At 42.7% G+C, this 20046-nt stretch overlaps 1 protein-coding gene across 2 annotated transcripts in view; it reads right to left on the bottom strand.

Moving 5' to 3' along the window:
* The window catches only part of fat2 (FAT atypical cadherin 2), a 143973-nt gene that overhangs the window by 23937 nt on the left and 99990 nt on the right, over positions 1–20046 (bottom strand). For both annotated transcript variants that reach the window (XM_085788951.1, XM_085788952.1), the window contains exons 21-24: positions 19418–20030; positions 17901–18101; positions 13158–13312; positions 2520–2982 (exon numbers count right to left, since the gene is read on the bottom strand). In XM_085788951.1, coding sequence (XP_085645077.1) covers positions 2520–2982; positions 13158–13312; positions 17901–18101; positions 19418–20030 — 1432 coding nt within the window. The remainder of the gene's footprint in view (positions 1–2519; positions 2983–13157; positions 13313–17900; positions 18102–19417; positions 20031–20046) is intronic.

Below are 20046 nucleotides of genomic sequence, written 5' to 3'. Positions count from 1 at the left end.
ACACGCGGTTGTTTTTGTTCCGTGCGAGTTTCGCTGATCTGCAGATATCATGGTTCCGACATAATCTTCTAATATTCTACGATAAAATTAATTGTGGCGTTTAATACCGCGGTTTATTTGTGAAAACAAGTAATGGTGACATCGCTACACTGCAGCTCCTCTGTTGATGCTGTTGTCTGGGCAACAGTAGTGGTTGAGTAGTATGATGTCATACGTCACTCCTGTGCATGGCGACTCAAGTTACATCAGCCTGTTGTGTGTCACATTAAAGTGAGTGTTTGCCAGAAAAAGAGCAGCGTTTGAGTTTATTTTATCTTTGTTCATTTCTGACAAAACAAGCCGAGACCTTAAAGAAACTCTGAACTCGAACAAGAAGAAGAAACAAGTGAATTTGACTTTATATATCTGCTCCGTCATTCCTTTTTCTCCACATCCAGTTCTTTCTCTTTCTCTCTTTCTCTCTTGGGGAACAAACTAAATTGAAACCTCAGTAAAACAGAACGGGAGAAACAAAAAGCACAGTCACAGAGCCTTCTTCCTCCTCCTCGTTCTTTTGCCCCTCTTTCTACTTAAATTTCCTCTGACCTGGATCTTTTGGGAAATAATATTTATTTGTTGTTGTTGTTGTAGCATCGCACACAGAATTTATGCCTGCAGCTTAACTGAAATTTGACTCGACACGATGATGAATAAAAGTCCAGAGAAAAGTTAATACCTGGCCCACGGAGCCACGGCAAAAAAGGTTTTTCTCATTGTACTACAGCAGAATTAGAAATGATGCAGTTCACTGACCCGGCAGCTAAAAAAAAAACAAAAAACACACACACACAAAGAAAGAAAGAAAAGGCGACAGGCGGCAGGTTTCTGATAACGGCTTCTGGGTTCGTTTGTTTACACTGCGATGTGATGTGTATCTGCTCCGGCTTTATGTTCGGGTTCATATCCACCTCGGTAGAAAAAAACACTCCTGACTAAGAGAGACCTCCTTTTATCTGTGAAACTGCAGGTGTTGCTTATCAGCTGCAACTCAAAGAAAACACCAAGTCAAGCTGCCAACGTCCTCTTTTGTGACACATCATGGACGCCTCGCCGATACCGATCTCTTTGTGTTTTCACCAATAACTGAAGCATTTGGTCAATTAGTGAACCAACCTAAAAATAGCGACATGTGACTCTGTGATGTGAAAGTCCAAGAGTGGGAGAGATTTACAGGTCAAACCTCTTTCATGACTGAAACAACAAAGTCTCATGTTCTGGTTCTGTGTAGCATTAATATTGTACCAGGAAGCCACAGTGTTGATAAAAATAATAAATGATACTGTATATGATTTTCATGGCTGTAGATGTCAGGATAACATTGAGGAGAAGACAGGTGTGTTTTTTTTCTGTATATCAACATGTGTAATGCCAGATTATACAATAATGTAATACATTTTCACCTCATGATGTAATAACGCCACATTTTATAATAATATACCACATTTTGTAATAAAATTCCTGAACACAATATGTAATAACAATAAGTTGCATCAGTTATCACAAAATGCGGATGTTGCACTTTTTTTATATAAAGAAAATGTAATAATTTGGTGCATTATGTGACAACTTATGGTACTGTAACACTTTAAAATAAGTACACACTATTAAGCGTTAGTTAAGCATTAATAAATACTGAATTCTTCATTTATAACACATGAATACTCATTCGTATGTAGTTTATACAGTTAGTGTTTATCAGTGATGAGTAAAACATCAGTATTCATGTGTTATAAATGAAGAATTTATTATTTATTAATGCTTAACTAATGCTTAATAGTGTGTACTTATTATAAATTGTTACCATAAGTTGTTACATAATGCACCAAATTATTAAATTTTCTTCATAAAAAAGTGCAACACCTGCATTTTGTGATAACTAATGCACTATGTAACAACTTTTTACAAAATGAACTTATTATAAAGTGTTACCCAACAAATTATAAAAGTTTATTACATATCGCTTTCAAGAATTCATTACAAAATGCGTCGTTATTACATCATGAGGTGAAAAATTATTACATTTCTACATAAAGCGGCGTTGCAATGTGTCAGTTTGTCCCTCGACACTTTCTGACCTTCCGGTTCAAAAGTGAAAACATAAATCATTCAAAAGTACAATGAACAGTGTTAAACAGTGAGATAATTGACAGCTGTCTTGACCACACAGTCTGTTTTATCCTACCTTTTTTGAATGCACTTGAATGCACTTTGTCTCTGTACTGTATGCACTTGGAAATTAATTACTCTGCCCAATATGTGTTGCTCTATGTGCTGTTTTTCCTAACAGAGGTTGATTGCTCTGTGTGTGTGTTTTATGTGTATTTATTGGTATTGTATGTTTTTATGTATTTTGGACATCCTGGCTGCAAATCAATTTCCCAACTGGGACAATAAAGATAACTTTGAACTTTGAAGTTCACAAATTCATTGAGTTTTTCTAAGTGAAACTGTGTTGTGGTGTTGTTGTGTTGAGCGCTCACCTCCGACGGCGTCCTCCTCACACACGCCTCCGTTCTGACAGGGGTTGTTGTCGCAGGCCGCGGCCCGGCTGCAGCACTGAAACACGCCGAACACCCGCCTGCTGCCCGGCCCCGCCCACTCCGCCGCCGCGTCGCCCGCTCTGATTGGCTCCCCGTTGAGCTCCAGCCGCTCCAGGCAGCCGATGAAGTTGCGCGGCTGCTGCCCGTGGCCCGTCGTCGGAGCGGCGCCCTGGGAGACGGAGGCGAAGAGCAAAGCGCCGTGGGAGCGCAGCATCCGGCACGGCTCGGTCAGGGCGGCGGAGGACGGGTGGTGGTCGTCCAGGGTGAGGCGCAGCGCGGTGGCGTTGACCTCCAACAGGACGCTGTGCCACCGGCCGTCCGATACCGGCTCAGACCTGACGACCAGAGAACGGCGAGGCGTCGGTCCGCAGCTGTAGCTGAAGTGCAGCTCGCCACCGCTCACCTGAGGACAAGACAAAGGTCACGATGCTCAAGTTCAGAGGAACAAAATGAGACGTGGTTTAATGAATGAACTAGAATGAACACGACACATTGAAAACTCTTTACAGAACTAGAGATGCACACGTTTAAAGGTGCACTGTGTAGGAATTCCTCCCATCTAGCGTTGCGGTTGTATATCGCAAGCAACTCAATAGTATTTTTCATTCTACATTCACATGAAATTGGGCAGATGGCAGACGGACGACAGCCGCTGCACGTAACGGCATAAACAAGCCTTTATGTAAACAAGTGGTCCGTCAGCACGAGGCAAAACAATACACGTGACAATATGTTGCCCTGTTTCAGAACAGCTGCTCCAAACGAACCAGATCTGAATAACCCCCAAAAACCCACTAAATGATGCTCAACACTGACCGACTGGAGGTGCATGGACCCGTCTATGTTTTGAGGCTGTGTTGAGCTCCTGATGTCACTGCTTGACATTTCCTGGCGTGTGGCGTGTTTAAACACAGCTTCATCTGTTGTCGCCTGTTTGCAGTCACTTGACATTTATCATGCAATTTAGACTTTTGTTATTTTACGGTTATGAATCATGTTGTTAAATTGATTTACTTCACTTCTACTGCAGCAGTTGTTCCGGTGTTATTATCATTATTCCCCCCAGAGACATTGATTTGACTGTTTGTCGGTCAGAGGACATCTACAGTAGACGCTGAGAGGATTTTTTTAGATGTTTGGGTTACATAATTATCTTTAAATGAGGGGATAAACAGGTGGACGGGACCTTCTCTGTGTTAAAATATAGACATTTAACTGCTGCTAAACAATGTGTAGCAGGTATTGAGCTGGAAATCAGCAGCTCAGGGCTTCTGTTGTTCGGTTTGGACTGAGATTTAACATGAAATCTGTGGTTTGTGCTCAGATTCAAACAGGAAACAGCTTTAAAATATGAGTTAATCAGATTTAAACCATAATCTCAGAACAGCAGATATGATCATTGCAGCATTTACAGCACCAGTCATGTTTTACTCCTTCTGCAGACATCAGTGAGATAAACATGGCTGTGTTCTTGTTGACAAGTATTTTGTGTTACGCTCAGTGTGTTGTCAGCTCCCCATGTAGCCGATGTTCCACATGTACAACACACACCGCACAGCGCACACAGCGAGACACACACACGCACACATTTATTCAGCATTTCATCAACGTCAGCGGAAGCCTCTTAGCGTTTCTGCTCGCTCAGCGTTCTCACAAACTAACAAGGCAGCAGCTTTTTCCTGCACCGTTTATCTATTCATGTTTTCTTTATGTAACTGAGGACTCCTTATATCTCCCCGATTAAATATACAGATAGACTGTGGATTTTGCAAATTGCAAAGCATCAGCCCATTGGGCAGCGAAGGCCGCGATGCATTATTGATATCAATCTGCTCGGCTTCCCCGCTTCTTTAATTGGCCTGAGGATTTTTTTTTCTTTTTGGCTTTGTTTTTATTTTCTTTATTGGAGATTTTAGTTTTTCCACCTTTCCTGCTGCTCTCAGTGACTTGTTGTCCTTGTTAGAGGTTAAAGAGGAACTCTGCTACATTCATACCTTACTTTTATTAACTCATTGAGTGCCGCGCTCCTTTCCAAAGTTTTAGTCAAGTGTACCGGCAAATTAGACCATATTTGACTTTTTATTTTAGAGCCATAGTGTATTCTATATTATTGCCACCAACACATACTGTAGCTCATTTGAAAGGTTTAACTTTATCCTTCAAATGGCCACAAACCGTTTGTTTCTACGTGCCTCCGTTCCTGAGAAAAGTCAAGCTAAACATGGCTGGGTTTCACCAAAATCCCTCCTTTTTTTCTAGAAAAGGAGATAGAGCGTCTTTTATGAAAGGTGCGCTGTTTGTGTCTGTCGCTCTTCAGACACTCGCATTTCTGGATCAAAGGGCTCGTATAAGATAAATATACACAACAATTGTTGTTCTATTCACAAAACCACCATCGGGGGCGGGGGGGGCGCCACTAAACAGCAATAACACAGACGCACCGTGCCGTGTCACAGCCTCTCGCCGCGGAACGTGAGGCTCTGCCGGCCACAGCGGCTCGCGAACACCGGTCCCGCCGGTGGTCGCGGTCCGTCTGTGGTACGGGTCGGTGGTGCCGGTCTGCTTTGGTCCAGAGACCATCAGATTTTACCGCGGGAGGACTTTGGGGAGGACACGGTGTTGCTCCAGATGAAGACCGGGCGGGACAGTGGGCTGAGAGCTTCCTGGTTCAGCTCCCAGCTGCTGCAGCCTCGCGGGTGAGAGCGGAGCAGCAGCGGAGCAGCTGCGCTGCATCTGCATGCAGAACTCCGTTTGCAGAAGCTGAGTTATGATAAAAACTTCCAGATCATGAGCTGTCATGTGACTTTGATCGTCATCTATTTCAGTTCTCCTCGTCGTAGAGTCCCCAAATTTACATATAATGTGTATTAAAGTGTCTATTTTCATAATTTAAAAAAAAAGCAAAAAACGAAAAATTTCGTTTTTGGCACTCAACGCATGGGAACGAAAAACGAGAAATTACGTGGTTGGCACTCAATGAGTTAAGACTTTAAAGTATTTTGTTTTAGTTTCACAAGCTGTGAGTCATAGAAGGAAGGAACTTTCATTTCAATATCAAATGGCAATCACCCTTGTATAGTGGTTTGTGGTCTGTGTTTTCTGTGTATTTTTCATATGTTGGGACTTGAGCTAAATCTGGTGCAACCATCTCTTCATTTTCTGCAAATGATTGACGTCATTGCACACTGTCTCCTTAATAAACTAAATAAATAAAATAAAAATAAATGTGAGTCATAGAAGGAAATTTAATTTCAGTATCAAATGGCAAGGACCAAGTTAAAACAAACATGCATTTGGGTGTTAACAGTCGGAGAGAAAAGTTGTTCAAATGTTTTTTTTAAGACATTATATAAGAAAAAGTTGGGAAATTTATATAGAAACATGGTGTGATGGAAGGTATTGGTTGTGGATTTTATATATTTTTTTTCTTTGTATATTGTCAGCTGTAAACTGACATTTCATCTGATGTAAGCGTTATTTTGTTAAGAAAGGAGCAGGTATTAGTTTTCTTCCTCCTGCTCCTTTCCAATCCTAAGACTGCAACGAAAATGAAAAATGAAAAAGAAATGAAATACACACATCGTAACATAGTATATGATAAATAACGTTCGACTTTTTTGTTGAAAACAAATACACATGGGTGGAAGGAGGGTTATGGAAAACAGTAGGATACAGTAGTTCCATTTTAACGTTTGATTCCCTTGTGGCTGGAGCAATAAAAAAATAAACAGGAATGATTCATTTTGGAGAAACAGACCTGCAAACTTCTTCTCATGGATCAATGACAGCACATAGAGGAGAGGAGGGGCGGTGGAAAGATGCTGAATCTCCGGCAGAAGAACGCGTGAAACTCCTGTCGCTCGTCTTTTAATCTATTTTACATGACGTCGTGTGAATTCTGCTGTGATTTATGGAGAGAGAGAGATAGAGAGCGAGCGCACACAGTCGGGCGCTCGGAGGGTTTTACAGTATCAGCACAGCTGATGTGTCTCGGGCGCCGTGTCAAGTCAAACTCCACAGGGACCGGAGCTGCGCAGCATCACTGCTCCACCGTTCCATAAATCACCCACAACACAAACGCTGCGAGCTTCCTGCAGGGAGCTTTAACGCTGCCGGGCAAAGTTCAATATGCAACAACGGCTGCTGCGCTCGTGTGTGTGTGTGTGATGTACAGTATGTGCACACACACAAACAGGTAATACACTGAGTGGATGCAGCACCTCTGCAGTGATTAAAGGTCCACACAGCAGCGCTCACTTCTTGGTTTGTGGATGTACATAATGAAAGCGGGGAACATGGGAATAGCATCGGCGCTGTCTGTGGCCACATTTACATGCACACTAATATAAAACTGAAATAATGCTGAGTGCACATCTCCATGCGCCGTTTCATTAATGGAGAGATGGGAAGTCTCAGTCCAGCGGAGGGAAACTGATGGTAATGAGACCAGCTTCCTCAGAGTTCGAGTCGGGTTTATCGGCCAATATCACAAAGTTATGAACTTATTTAGAGGCTCAAGGAAGATGTTTGGTTTAAAATCCAAACCCAAAGTTGTAGTTAAACATCCTGATTTCATTGATGTGATGTTATGCACAACGTCTAATGTGAGAAATTGTAGGTAGAAGCAGCGTAACAACAACAACATGTCCGCCACTTCATAGATCTAAACCGTCTCAGTGTTTATCATTATCAAACCACCAGCACCCAGCTGTGAATGGAAGGAATATGAATATGAATGGAAATGTACATGCAGACGTTGGTGATGAACGTGATTGGACGTTCCAATTCAAATGTTATAGAGAACAAACTTCACTGTTCACATGGATGCGACATAAAGTTACCCGATTAAGATGTTCAAGTAAATATTCAGAATAAATCAACTGTGACATGCGCACTTAAGTTTTGCCCGTCGAATTTGTGTAAAACAGTAGACGAAGAAGCGTTTCCTTCCGTAAACAGACGCTGTCAAATTGCTCCTTGGCTCGAATCTGTATCGTGTGCTGCAAACGTTACTCTTGTTTCTGGTTTTCTCTTTAATGAATTTGCCACCACAGCAGTTTATTCTTCTGCTGTGATCTACTGTATGTGAGGCAGGACCCTGACAGAACAGCAACGCTTCATTTGTGCAGCAGGATACAAACTAGACTGCTAATTATGTTATAATGTCAAGAAATAACAATTAATTGCATAGTGCATGCTTTGAATCTTTTAGGAAAGGCCAGAGTTCGTCTCCACCAAGTCTTTGCAACGGACCGATAAGCCTCATTGGAATCCAGCAAAGATTTCAGTTTAGGCAGAGCAGCGACCGAGTCGTCCTCAAGGTTAAAGCTGGTTTCTACTGTTCACCAGGAGGAAGGCCACGTGTTTCACTCTCTCAATATAAATATAAATATAAAACGTGTCCTGGAGCAAGACGACTGACTCCCTCGTGTTCAGCGGTGGGAAGATAAAACAGCCTGAATCAACATGGAAGTCGATCACTTTGTGTTACTGCAGCAAGTGTGAGGGATGAGTGCTGCTCCACTGACTCCACGCCGGCGTCTCTTCCAAGTCTTTGTTCATCGTCGGGTCGGTAAACGGCTCTGCTGTCGGCTCCGAGCCGTCACTCCTCATCAAGGAACGTCGTCTTCTTCCCTCTGACAGGTCACCTCTCCTTCCTCGGCTCCGCCCGTCACAGCAGCTCTTTGTTCAAGCGGCCACCATCTTTGTTTCAAACGTGACAAACTCGTGTGCAGATATATAGGTTTGAACTTTAGCATCGTGTTTCCTCGGAACCGTGGCTCTTTAAAGGAGAATACTGAAGGGATAGTTCAACATTTTGTCAAATTGGCCCATTGCCATAATCCCTATAGTCATAGCAGTAGGTTCGTTACCTTTAATTGTCGGTGCAAGCTATTTTTAGAACGGTGGAGCAGCGCCGTGAGCTGCTCAGAGCTACGCTACAGAGGCTCATGGGATTTCTTGGTTTCCCTCATCAAACTCATCAAATACACAATCCAACAACTCCAAAACGCTCTGGTGGACAAGTTGTGACCTGCACATTCACCATGAGATAATAAGAGAACGTTACCAGACAGAGTTGTTTTAGAGGGAAATGCAGAGACTGCCCCCAACGGGACCGCGCATCAGTGGTTTTGCATGAATTTCCCTCTAAAACAACTCTGTCTGGTAACTTTCTGTTATTATCTCATAGCGTGGTGAATGTGCAGGTCACAACTTGTCCACCAGAGCATTTTGGACTATGACTATAGGGGATTATGGCAATGGGCAATTTTCCAAAATGTTGAACTATCCCTTTAACTTAATGAGATCTTGTGGTTTTATGAGAAGCCACAGTGTTTCTCAGCAGCAGCAGCAGCTCCTGTTGTTCTGAGGGGAATTGAGCGCAAATAGCTTCTAGTGTCTCCAGGAAGTTCCTCTGAAGTCATCGCAAAAAAAAAAAAAAAACCCGGTGAGGGACGTCTCAGATGACCAACGAGTAAGAAATTCTTTTTGAAGCCACTTCCTCCTCACAATGAATCAGGCGGGGAACCGTTCTTTCTTGCATGTGCATACGAGCGGAGCTGAGATCCAAAAAAAAAAAACCCAGAGGGAGGAACCTTGGGAAACACTGAACGCTGCTTTTGAAGTTTTCCCAGAATCAAGATGATTGAATATTCTGCCTGAGTGCACACGGATGTCACACAAATGAGCCGAGCCCACGAGGGGAAGCATCACGCAGCATTAAAGACCATATCAAGCCTTTTTTTTTTCCTTTTCTTTTTTGTCATCTGTTTGGAGAATTATTCATGTCTCAAAGAATACAACAATTCATTATTCTCTTTTAACGTGTCCCTTTAATACGGTGCAGCAGCAGCAGACCTCGTATCGTAGCACCGAGATGAAGCTTTTTCTTTTTTTTTTTTTTCCCTCGACGGCTCCAAAAAACCTTGTCAATAAATCTTGGAAGACACGAAGCTTTTCATTAGAGCTGCAGCACGAGTCTCGCTGCTTCACCCTGTGTTTTTAAGGAAAACGTGCAACATGCTGCGTTCAGATGCAGCAGCAAAAACACATCGATTAGCTGATTAACAATAACACCCGGTTTGATTTACACAGGCCAAGTGATCCAGAGTGAAACTTTTAAAGTGTGTGTGCACTAAGGTTGGGAGAGTTTAGCAGCAGCAGCAGCTCTGACATCCAGTCAGTCAGGCACTCGGCACATTTAGACACGTGGAACAATCTGCCGCGCTGAGATAAAGGAAAAGGCAGGAGAGGCTCCGACACACGTGAGCGTCTGCAGGGTTTACTCAGAAAGAAGCAGCAGGTTTGGACAGATTGAAAAAAAAGAAAAAAAAGAGACAACAACACACATTCAACACACTCTCTTGTTAACACAGAGAAGGTGAGAAAAAAAACAAAAAACGGCTGGTATTTCACGGTGAGGAGGAGCACGCTGCTTTGAATGTCAACGTTGTCACAATAGAGCAAATCTAAATCAGGTTGATGGTGTTTGCTTCAACAGGTGCCGTGATGCTACACACACACACACACACACACACACACACAGCAGCGTCCTGCTATTCTGGGATCTGTGTCAGCAGCAAACACAGGACAGGACAAACAGATTAGATGCAGTGGGAAAAAAAAAAAACATCAAATATATTCATAAAGCACGACACCGGCGCTGATAGAAATTCAAATATTGACATTAGAGACGGTCGCATCAGGCCGCACAGCTGAAGTGGAGCGTTCAGCAGGACTCATGAATCCACTGGACGCATTTTATTTTGAAAAGTTTCACTTCCCCCACTGAGAACGGCCAATAGAGTTAAAGGGGAACTATGCAAGTCCAGTCTCTTTTCTTCTGTTTCACTAAAGCCCTAGTTATACCTTCGCCTGGCTCCATTCGCAGACTGCATGTGCACCTCTATAGAGTGCAAAGGCATTTATACTTGGCGCATTGTCTGTTGCAATGTTCACCGTAAACACTGGGGGCGGTAGAGAAAAGAAATACTATAGGATAGAGTAGAAGCAACCAAAAAATAGAAAAGTAGAAGGCCGCGGAAAATAATGTAAACAACAATGATGGCGGCGGCAGGGAAATCATGGATGGAGGAGGAGGAATTGATTGAGTGACACGGCATGCAACAAGTTTCAAAATCCTGGAGGTGCATGACCACGCAAAGCGCCAGTGCGCTCATTTACGTAATTTGTGTCAAGCATAAACTAGGCTTAACCCTCCTCTGTGTCTCTAACCCTCCTCTCCTCCATGTGCATTTGTTTCCAACGAAGCCGGTGAGAAATCAATCCATGGAGCGGTGGATAACGTTTATTTATCATCTACCATGTTACCATGTGTATATTTGTGTAGTCTTATCTGTCATCAACAAGAGATTACAGGTTACGGGTTAGTGCGTTACGTTTGTGTGGCGGTGCCGCCATGGAGACGAGAGCTGGGACACCGGGTCGGAGGCTCTGATCTTACAAGGTTGGTTTTCAGCCAAGAGACGCTAGGTGGAAGACAGAGAGCCTCCATTCTCCCTGGAACTAGTTACTAGTCATTGATTTAACCAGAACTAGGACTCTGGAGCTGCTTCATTAAGGTAAATATGGAGCAGAGTTTCTCTTTAACCAGCAGCTCTGAGATTTTATCAGTCCAATGGTAAAAACTCAGAAAGAAAACTATACCAAGTGGCAGCTCAGAGGAATCTTTACACTTCCTGTGAACGTGTGAACATGGTCGTCATCAGAGCTCCTGTGGTTGTAGCTGTATTGTTCCCCGTGTGCTGCAATTTCTTTTCTTTTCCTTTCACACCTACTGACACAAGGAAACACTGACACACATGTATTTCTTTGCTGGTTTGTCCTTGGACTAGTTTCAGATGAATGAACCGGCGCTAACGGCTCGGCTCAACGAGCTGAAGAAAAGCTGAGCTCAGAATCTGTACGTTTTTATTTGCAGCGTTCACACTTCACACCCTGCAGCTGTTGGTGTGTCGGCTCGCAGACCTGACCAGTTGCTCTGTTTTAATTTGTTTGTTTTATTGCAAAGAGGCCGCTGCAGGTGACACAACAACAACTACACACTGAGTAACTAAATGTCTAAATATCTATGGGTAAAGAGGGTGGTGCATGTATGTGTGTTCATGTATCTGTGTGTGTGCATGTGAGTGTTAGTGTTGGGGTGGGAACAACTGGAAGGAAGGAAGGAAGGAAGGAAGGAAGGAAGGACAAAGGGAGAGATTGGAGGAAAGAATTAAGGGAAAACAGAAGGAAAGATAGAAGGAGGGAGGGAACAGATTGGGTCAAAAAGGAAGGAAGAAGTAAGGACAAAGGGAAGGAAGGAAGGGAAGGAAAAATGATTGTGGAAAGAAGGAAGGGAAAAAGGAAGGAAAGAAAGATGGAGGGAGGGAACAGATTTGTTCAAGGAAGGAAGGAAGGGAGGAAGGAAGGAAGGGAGGGAGGGAAAAAGGATTGTGGAAAGAAGAAAGGGAAAAAGAAAGTAAAGAAAGATGGAGGGAGGGAACAGATTCATTCAAGGAAGGAAGAAGGGAGGAAAGAAGGAAGGGAAAAAGGAAGGAAAGAAAGATTGAGGTATAGGGAACAGATCAGGTCAAATGGATCAAAAGAGGAAGGAAGAAGAAGTAAGGAGGGAAGGAAGGAAGGAAGGAAGGAAGGAAGGATTGTGGAAAGAAGGAAGGCAGAAAGGAAGGAAAGAAGGAAGGATGGAGGAAGGGAACAGATTGGGTCAATTTGACCCAGAAGGACGACAGGAGGGTTAATTTGGTTAAATATTTCCACTGTTTTTATCAGCCTTTCTTTACAGTATAACTTATTTCAAATACGTATTTGTTCCCTATTTATAAAACTTAGTCTTACCATCTCTAAACTTTGTTCTGTTAATAATGCTCTTAGTTAGTCTGTTTTCTTTATGTATTTATAAAGGGAAATACTAGTTTTCCTCGTATATATGTTTGTCTGTTTTCTTTATGGTTGTTATTTACTTTGTGAATATATAGTACATGGAAAAAAAAAGCAAGGTACAATATCGCAAACAAAAAAAAATGAAATGACTGATTATGTTTGTGAAGGTAAGAAGCTTTGCAGTGAAGTATTAAAAAAACAAAAAAACTACACACTTTACTGAAGCCTGTTTGTCGTATAGAGTCAGTACAGTTAGAAACAGCTTATCCTATAAAGACACAATTTATAAACATTTATATTCATATGATTATTAATTAATAGTCTGAATCAAAATTTCGTTTTTCTTCCACGGCTTTGAAAAAAAGAAAAACAGATCAGTCACAACATGACAACCTGCCGTGTTTGTTGTTATTGATTATCCCATGCTTATGGACGTTTCATAGCAACAGTTGAAGTCGTTACCCGCCGTCTTGATTAACACTCGAGCCGTCTGATAGTTGTTTGCTTGGAGGTTTAAATAAAGTGTTTTTCCTGTTTTTCTCTGTGTTCTCAGGACAAACAGGAGCAGAGCAGCTGGTGGAGAAGAGTGGGAACAAAGGCAACGAAAAGACAACATCTGTTTGTCTGAGGAAACATCTGTCACAGACGGTTCAGAAGAAAAGAGAGTGTTACCTGTAAGAGCCCCCAGTCAGAGCTGTTGGTGGACACGAGGAGACCCTGCTCCCGGGACGTCCTGAACCTCAGAGACAGTCTGAAGTCCTGCTGCTCCTCGTCCAACCTGTGGACGTACTTCAGGTACGACTTCCCATCGAACCGAACCGCCGACTCTGAAACACAACGCAACACAAAAACAGCTGTGTTATTCTCAAATAGAAGAGATAACAGAGTCAAAAATAAGAGGTTTGAGTAAATAAAAGCCTCAAGGTCTCAATTAGAAGCCAGTTTCAGTTCAGTTCGGTTCTTGTGAATGAACAAAACCACCACAGTTTCTTCATTCATTCTGATTCTGATTCTAAAATTCGACCCGATCCAACTCACGTCTGTTCAAACCCGGACTAACGAGTATTAATTCTCAGCCCGAATGCAGCCAAAAAATAAAAATAAAATACATAAAAAGGGAAGTCCGTGGTCTGACTCAATCAGAGTTCTTTGTACATGTTTTAGACCTGAACTGGTGCGTCCGATTGTATTGTTTGGCCCGTTCAGAACTCTGACACTTTAGGGCCTTGTGCAATACTATCTGGCACTTTGATAAATACTTTTATAGGGCATCGTGCAATACAACCTGGTACCTATGCACCTCTGCACTTTAGCACTTGTCACTTTAACCCAGCACTTTATTTCCCAGAACGAAACTCTTATGGTCCCCTACCATTGTTATAGTTGCTTTTTTGTGTTGTCTACTTTTTTTTTCTCTCTTTTATATTATGTGTAATGTGTACTGCTGTTGAACTGTTATTATATTATTGGGACTACGGACAGAAAATGGCATCTTATAGCTATAATCCGGCATATTTACATGTTATGTCCATTAATGTGCACTACTGTCTCATTCAAATAAACAGTTAAAGTAAAGTAAATACAGTCTGTGGCCGGAGCAACACATTTATTTAGTACCAGAAGTTTAATCAGTGCAGATTAAACTAGTAAATGATGCTGCTCTGGATCCGACTCTTTCCTTCTGTTCTGACTCTTTTAAACAGGAAAAACAAAACCATTGGAGAGGATTTTCCATCTTTGCTGAAAATCAAATACAAGCCTGTCCCTTAAAGACTCCTGTCTCTGATATAAGACGGGTCAGTCCAGGCTGCGATTGGAGGATTTACTGTTCTTCTCACCACTGGACTGTAGTTTATATAACACTATAAGAGCTCAGACGCTTCCTGTTCACTCAAACACTCTTGGACGTGAATGGAGACAGTGTCCTCACACACACTTAAACACACACACAGACGTGTTCATATTGGTGTGTAGGTCTGTTGTTGTTTTTATTTCACAGCTTAATAATAAACTCATTAATTAACTGACACTAAATTACCCAGTCAACCATTTTTAATGATCCTTTAATTGTTTCAGTTCTCTATTTATTTACACATTAATGTGCAGATTCATTGTTTTGCTCCGTTTATGTTATTTCAAAACTAAATATTCTTTTGGGGTTTCACAAACAAGACATTTAAAGACTCTCAGAACTAATTAATCTAAACATCTGACTGACTGATTACTTGATAATGAAAACAATTGTTCCCATTCTATTATTAATTAAGAACTGAAAACAAATTTAAAGTTGTTTTGTTAAGCCTTTGGGTGACAACTCATTTTACCAACTCATCTCATCTTCATTTTCCATTTATCAACTCTAATAAGTCAGACCTTTGTGTTAACTACGTTTTTTGAAGGCGCCACACACAGAGGAACAATAAACACTAATGTTTGTCAAATCCTCAGGCCTCCGAAAATAAGAAAACACGTTTCTCTAAAAATTTGTTTGATCTTTTTTTGCTGTAAAATCAGAACAAACTGAAGAAAAAACTTCATCCACGAAGCCAAAAAGATAATTAATAAATAAATAAAAACATGAACAAAGTAATCAGTGAAGTCTGGAGCAAGTTTTATCACGAAGTGCAGGAAGACGAGTGGATTCATGAATGGATGGATCAATGATGATTCAACTGCAAAAGGGAGCGAATCAGCTTTTTTTTTTGTGCTTCTAAGATGAAACTTTAATGAAGTCTGTGGGAAGGTTCAGAAACAACATGTTCCCAAAGTCTGCTGCCAAAAAAAAAACTACTTCTCCTACAGTACAGTGGGATTTGAACGCACGCGGCTCTGAAGAGACTTTAAACGCACCACAGTTTGTTCACCGGCTCAGCAGACTGCAGTAGAGACAGGACAGTTAACCACACATAACACTAACAGAAAAGTTCAACTTTATAATCAAAAAGTAAGAAAAAAAATGAATTAAGTGTCGACTTATAATGATTTTTTAAAATGTTCTTACATCCTCAGTTACAGCTCGTCTATTGATCTATTATCAATGCCTGGGTTATTGATTTAAATGAGAAGACAGGAGACAGTACATTTGTCACTCATGATGCCAAGAGCTGCGTTTTTGTCCAGTATATTGTGGCTTTGTGTCTTGATATGTTGACGTCATGTATTTATTTGGTTATTTAAAGGAATAGTTCACCAAAAAAATGAAATTCACCCTCATGCTGATGAATACTCCGGAGTAGTTTTTTATTCCTCAAAGTGCATCTGGAGACCCGGGAGGCCGGTTCGTAGTCCAACGAAAACTTTATATGAGAGTAATAGGGACGGACTCAAAAACATCCATAAAACTACATAAAAACCTTGAAATATTCCTCCACACTGCTCGTCCACTGCAACCCAAGTGTCCTGAAGGGAGATAGTCCAGAGTTTACCCGAAGCGGCATCATTTAGGACATTTTCACAGCCTTAACAGTCCTGTATTGCGCTCTGACGTTCACGCGCCTCAGGCAAAATCAATACAGGACTGTTTAGGTTGTAAAAATGTCCTAAATGACGTTGTTTCCAGTAAACTCTGGACTATCTCCCTTCAGGACACTTGGATTGCAGCGAATGAGCGGTGTTGAGGGATATTAAATGGTTTTTGTGTAGTTTTATGGACGTTTTTGTGTCGGGCTCTATTGACTCTTATATAAATTTTTCGTTGGACTACGAACCGGCCTCCCGGGTCTCCAGATGCACTTTGAGGAATAAAAAACTACTCTGGAGTAGCCTATTCATCGGCATGAGGGTGAGTCAATAATGACTGAATTTCATTTTCTGGTGAACTACTCCTTTAAAGAACAGAAACAGAAACAAGAAGCCGTTTGATCCCTATTTCAGAGCACAAACTGTCTTCACCGTCTGTACTTTTTAAGACACTTGTTTTTCTTGTCTCACACGCCACCTCCACCTCTTTATTCAGTTCACCGTGGTTCAGGATCAGCGATAGTCAAAATACTGTGTTGATAACGCGTTCATGTTCTGGAGGAGGAGGACGACTCAACGAGCTGATACAGAGTTTGTCTCTCTGACTTTGACTCACTTAATCCTCAGAGGAATGTCGGTCCAATCACAGACGACCATCTGATCACACGTTCAGTGTTGATTGTGTGATGTTCTGTGATCGAAGCCAGGTTAGGTCTCAGCATGAAATCTAAAGGATTTACTGCACCGGTTCTGTGTGTGTGTGTGTGTGTGTGTGTGTGTTTGTATGTACACACAACTAAACAACAAAAAAAATGTCCGTCTGGCGTTCAAGAAGGCAGCAGGTCAGAGGCGCAGAGACAAATTGACACAGTCGATCAGCAGATGGGAGACGAGATGAGCTCCAGCGATGTTAAACTGTCTGTAGCTGGAGCTGGAGCTGAGGTCGGTCTCTTTCAGTAACTGGTGGATTTTAAATACTAACAGCACAGAGAGAGAGAGTTGAACACACTGTACAGATGTGTTTAACGGCAGATGGTGGATAAAAACAGTGAGAGTGAAATCTGGTCTGTTTGCAGCGATGCAGCGCGATCGCTTCCACAGGATCAACGTGTCATTTTATTATTCTGCTCCGTCCATTATTCATAGTGCAGCTGCTTTTATCTCTTATTTACTGTAAAACCTCTGCAACACTTTTACTTAAAGCCCCAGTGTGTAACTTATTTGGCTTTTTATTAGCAAAAATCAAATATCGCTTTCATGAATACGTATTTCACTGAAGTGGAATCACACCCGCATACAAATGAAAGCTTTCTGGTACCTTAGAATGAGTTGTTACAAGTCGTTACAAATACATAAGTGGGCGACGCACCGAACCGAGGCGGCCATGTTGCATCGCCATTTTTTTTACGTTCAGTGGCAGCGTGACCGTAGGTAACCACGGAAACTCAGCGGAGCTGTGGGCTCGGCCTGTTAAAACTGTCACCACTGTGTAGTGTGAGGAAGGACGGAGGCACTGATGTTGCATTCAGGTGCAGTCAGGCAGACGGCCGTCGGCAAACCAAACCGGATGTCATTTTACTCCACGAGAGAAAGACGGTAAAACGTGGGTCAGGTAAACAATACCACATCACCATGACAACATATTGTCACGCCTTGTTTACATAGACGCTTGTTTATCCTGTTACATGCAGCGTCTGTTGTCTGTCTGACGTCTGCCCGATTTCACGTGAATGCAACATCAAGAACACGTTCTGATGTGCAACCGCACCGCTAGATGGGGGGAATTCCTACATATTATACCTTTAATGCAGATAAAAAAACAGAATAAAACCTATTCTCCATGATGAAGGAACAAAGAAAAGTAGAAACCTGGCTTCACCTCTGTTTCCTCTGTTATGCTTTCAAGTGATTTTAGATTTCAGACACACACACACACAAACACACACACACACGTACCGTTACATGGGCAGACGCTCTCCCAGGTGTGTTGCGGGGTGATGTAACCGGCTCTGGCGGTGGTGAAATGGCCCAGTCTCTCTCCCGTCAGCCGGACGGCGTTCCTGCAGCCTCGTGGCGGACAGCTGGTTCCCAGACACCCGTTGTGACTCACCCTGAGGACGCTGAGGCTCAGAGAGTCCTCGATTTCTGAGATGATACCTGGATCAGAGGGAAACGTGTCCAGATTAACGGCTTAATCTACAGGTACAACAGATTCCTTTCAACTGGAAAAAGTTACACAGCTCCTTAAACGTGAAAAATTGAGATTCACAATACGTGGCTCCTCAGATAACTTTTTCCATTTACCTCACAGGACCATCATAACGTGCTAATCTTTCTAAATGTTTTTTATTTTCTCGTTACCATGTCTATTACTGTACTCGGTTTTCTTGTAGTGTCCCGTTATGTTGAGCTGTTAACTTTTCTTGAAAAAGACAATAAAAATAATAAAGAAAAAAGAAAAAGAAAAAGCTGATTACAGGTGAGTTCTGGGGCTCAGCTGCTGAAGATGTTTAGCTGGCTGCTAATTAAATAAATTCACGTCAGAGTCTCCAAACCACAAACGTCTTTAACAACGCCAGGACAAGTCGTTAGATTTGTCGCAAGTCGCTTTTGACAAAAAAAAGTTGCCAAGTTGGCAACACTGCTTTGACTTTCCTATTTCCTGTTTCCTATTTCCCATGAACGTCAATACGTGACTCCTACTAGGGCGTGCATGTGCAGAATGAATAATCCACTCTATTCAGCCGTTTATAATCTGATTATCAGTCGGCGAAGACTACCTCTTTCAATCCGATTGGAAATGTAATCGGATCCGTTAAGGCAGTGGTTCTCAACTGGTGGGTCGGGACCCAAAAGTGGGTCGCGGACAGCTGGTCAAAAAATAATATTTAATGCACATCTGATGTTGGACATGTCTTTTATTTTGAAAAATAACTTATTTTGAAAGGCACACGAGACACGTGGACACATGCAGTTGTAATGGTCCTCCTCACTTTCTTATTATTTGCTCTGAATGCAAAGATATCAGTTTCTTATTAATGTGGCCTGAATGCAGTGAATCTTGTTTTGTTTTGTGGGTCTTTATTTTGTGCAATTTGATATTTATTCACTTTTGTGAACATGCTCTGAATGCAGAGATGCATTAGAAGTCAAATATATCGTTTTGTTGGTCTCCATTTTGTGCAGTTTGATATTTTTTTATTCACTTCCGTACATGCAGTTGTCATGGTCCTCCTCAGTTTCATTCATGTGCCCTGAAATGCACTTTGCTCAATAAAGAGCAAAATTAGTTTTTAAAGGCTTAAAAAAAATCTTGGTTTGAATTCTATAAAAGTGGGTCGCGACTTAATGACCATGGGAAAATGTGGGTCCCAGAGTGAGACTAGTTGAGAACCCCTGCGCTAAGGTGTTTACATGAGACATTTTGAATCGGACTGACCTATTAATCTGATTATAAATAATATAATGTTCACCTGGGAGTCTGTTGGTGGGTAGAGGCTGGACCGGTCCGCTCTGCGGCCGGTGGACCAGCAGCGCCTCGAGGACCTGGGCGCCGGCGGTGGCGTCGTGCCGCTGCTGCAGACTGGCCAGCTGCAGCTCCTGTCGGGGCAGACTGAGCTCCTGGCCCAGGCTGCGCTGCAGGCCTCTCCAGTGATCCCCCAGGAACTCCTCGGGCGTCATCCCCGTCAGCTGCAGCGTCAGGCCGGCGTCCAGCGTCCTCTGGTCGGCCGCCCACACGTGGACTTTGACGCCGGTCCAGACGCTGAACTTCCCGTCGCTCACGCTGACGTTGAGCGAGTACGATCCCTCCTCCAGGTTCTCGTCGGCCCAGATCTTCCCGTCGCTCAGGTCCACGGAGAACCTGCCTCCGTCGGGACTCTCCGACACCAGCCGGTAGGCCAGGACGTCCTGCAGGTCCTGGTCCGAGGCGTGCAGCTTCCCGATGACCCGGTTGGCGAACAGCCCCCCCGACGTGGTGATGAAGACCTCCAGAGGAACCACCGAGGGAGGGTACTTACTCTGCTCCGTGACGTTGATGTTGACCACGCAGATGGAGGAGAGGGGCGGGTGTCCGCTGTCCGTCACCTGGACCGAGCAAAGA

The sequence above is a fragment of the Trachurus japonicus genome, chromosome 10 (genome assembly GCF_045865225.1).
Source record: "Trachurus japonicus isolate A0001 chromosome 10, Traja_1.0".
NCBI classification, from domain to species: Eukaryota; Metazoa; Chordata; class Actinopteri; order Carangiformes; family Carangidae; genus Trachurus; species Trachurus japonicus.
The sequence above is the reverse complement of the archived record's forward strand: the minus strand, read 5'-3'. Positions and strand labels throughout refer to the sequence as shown.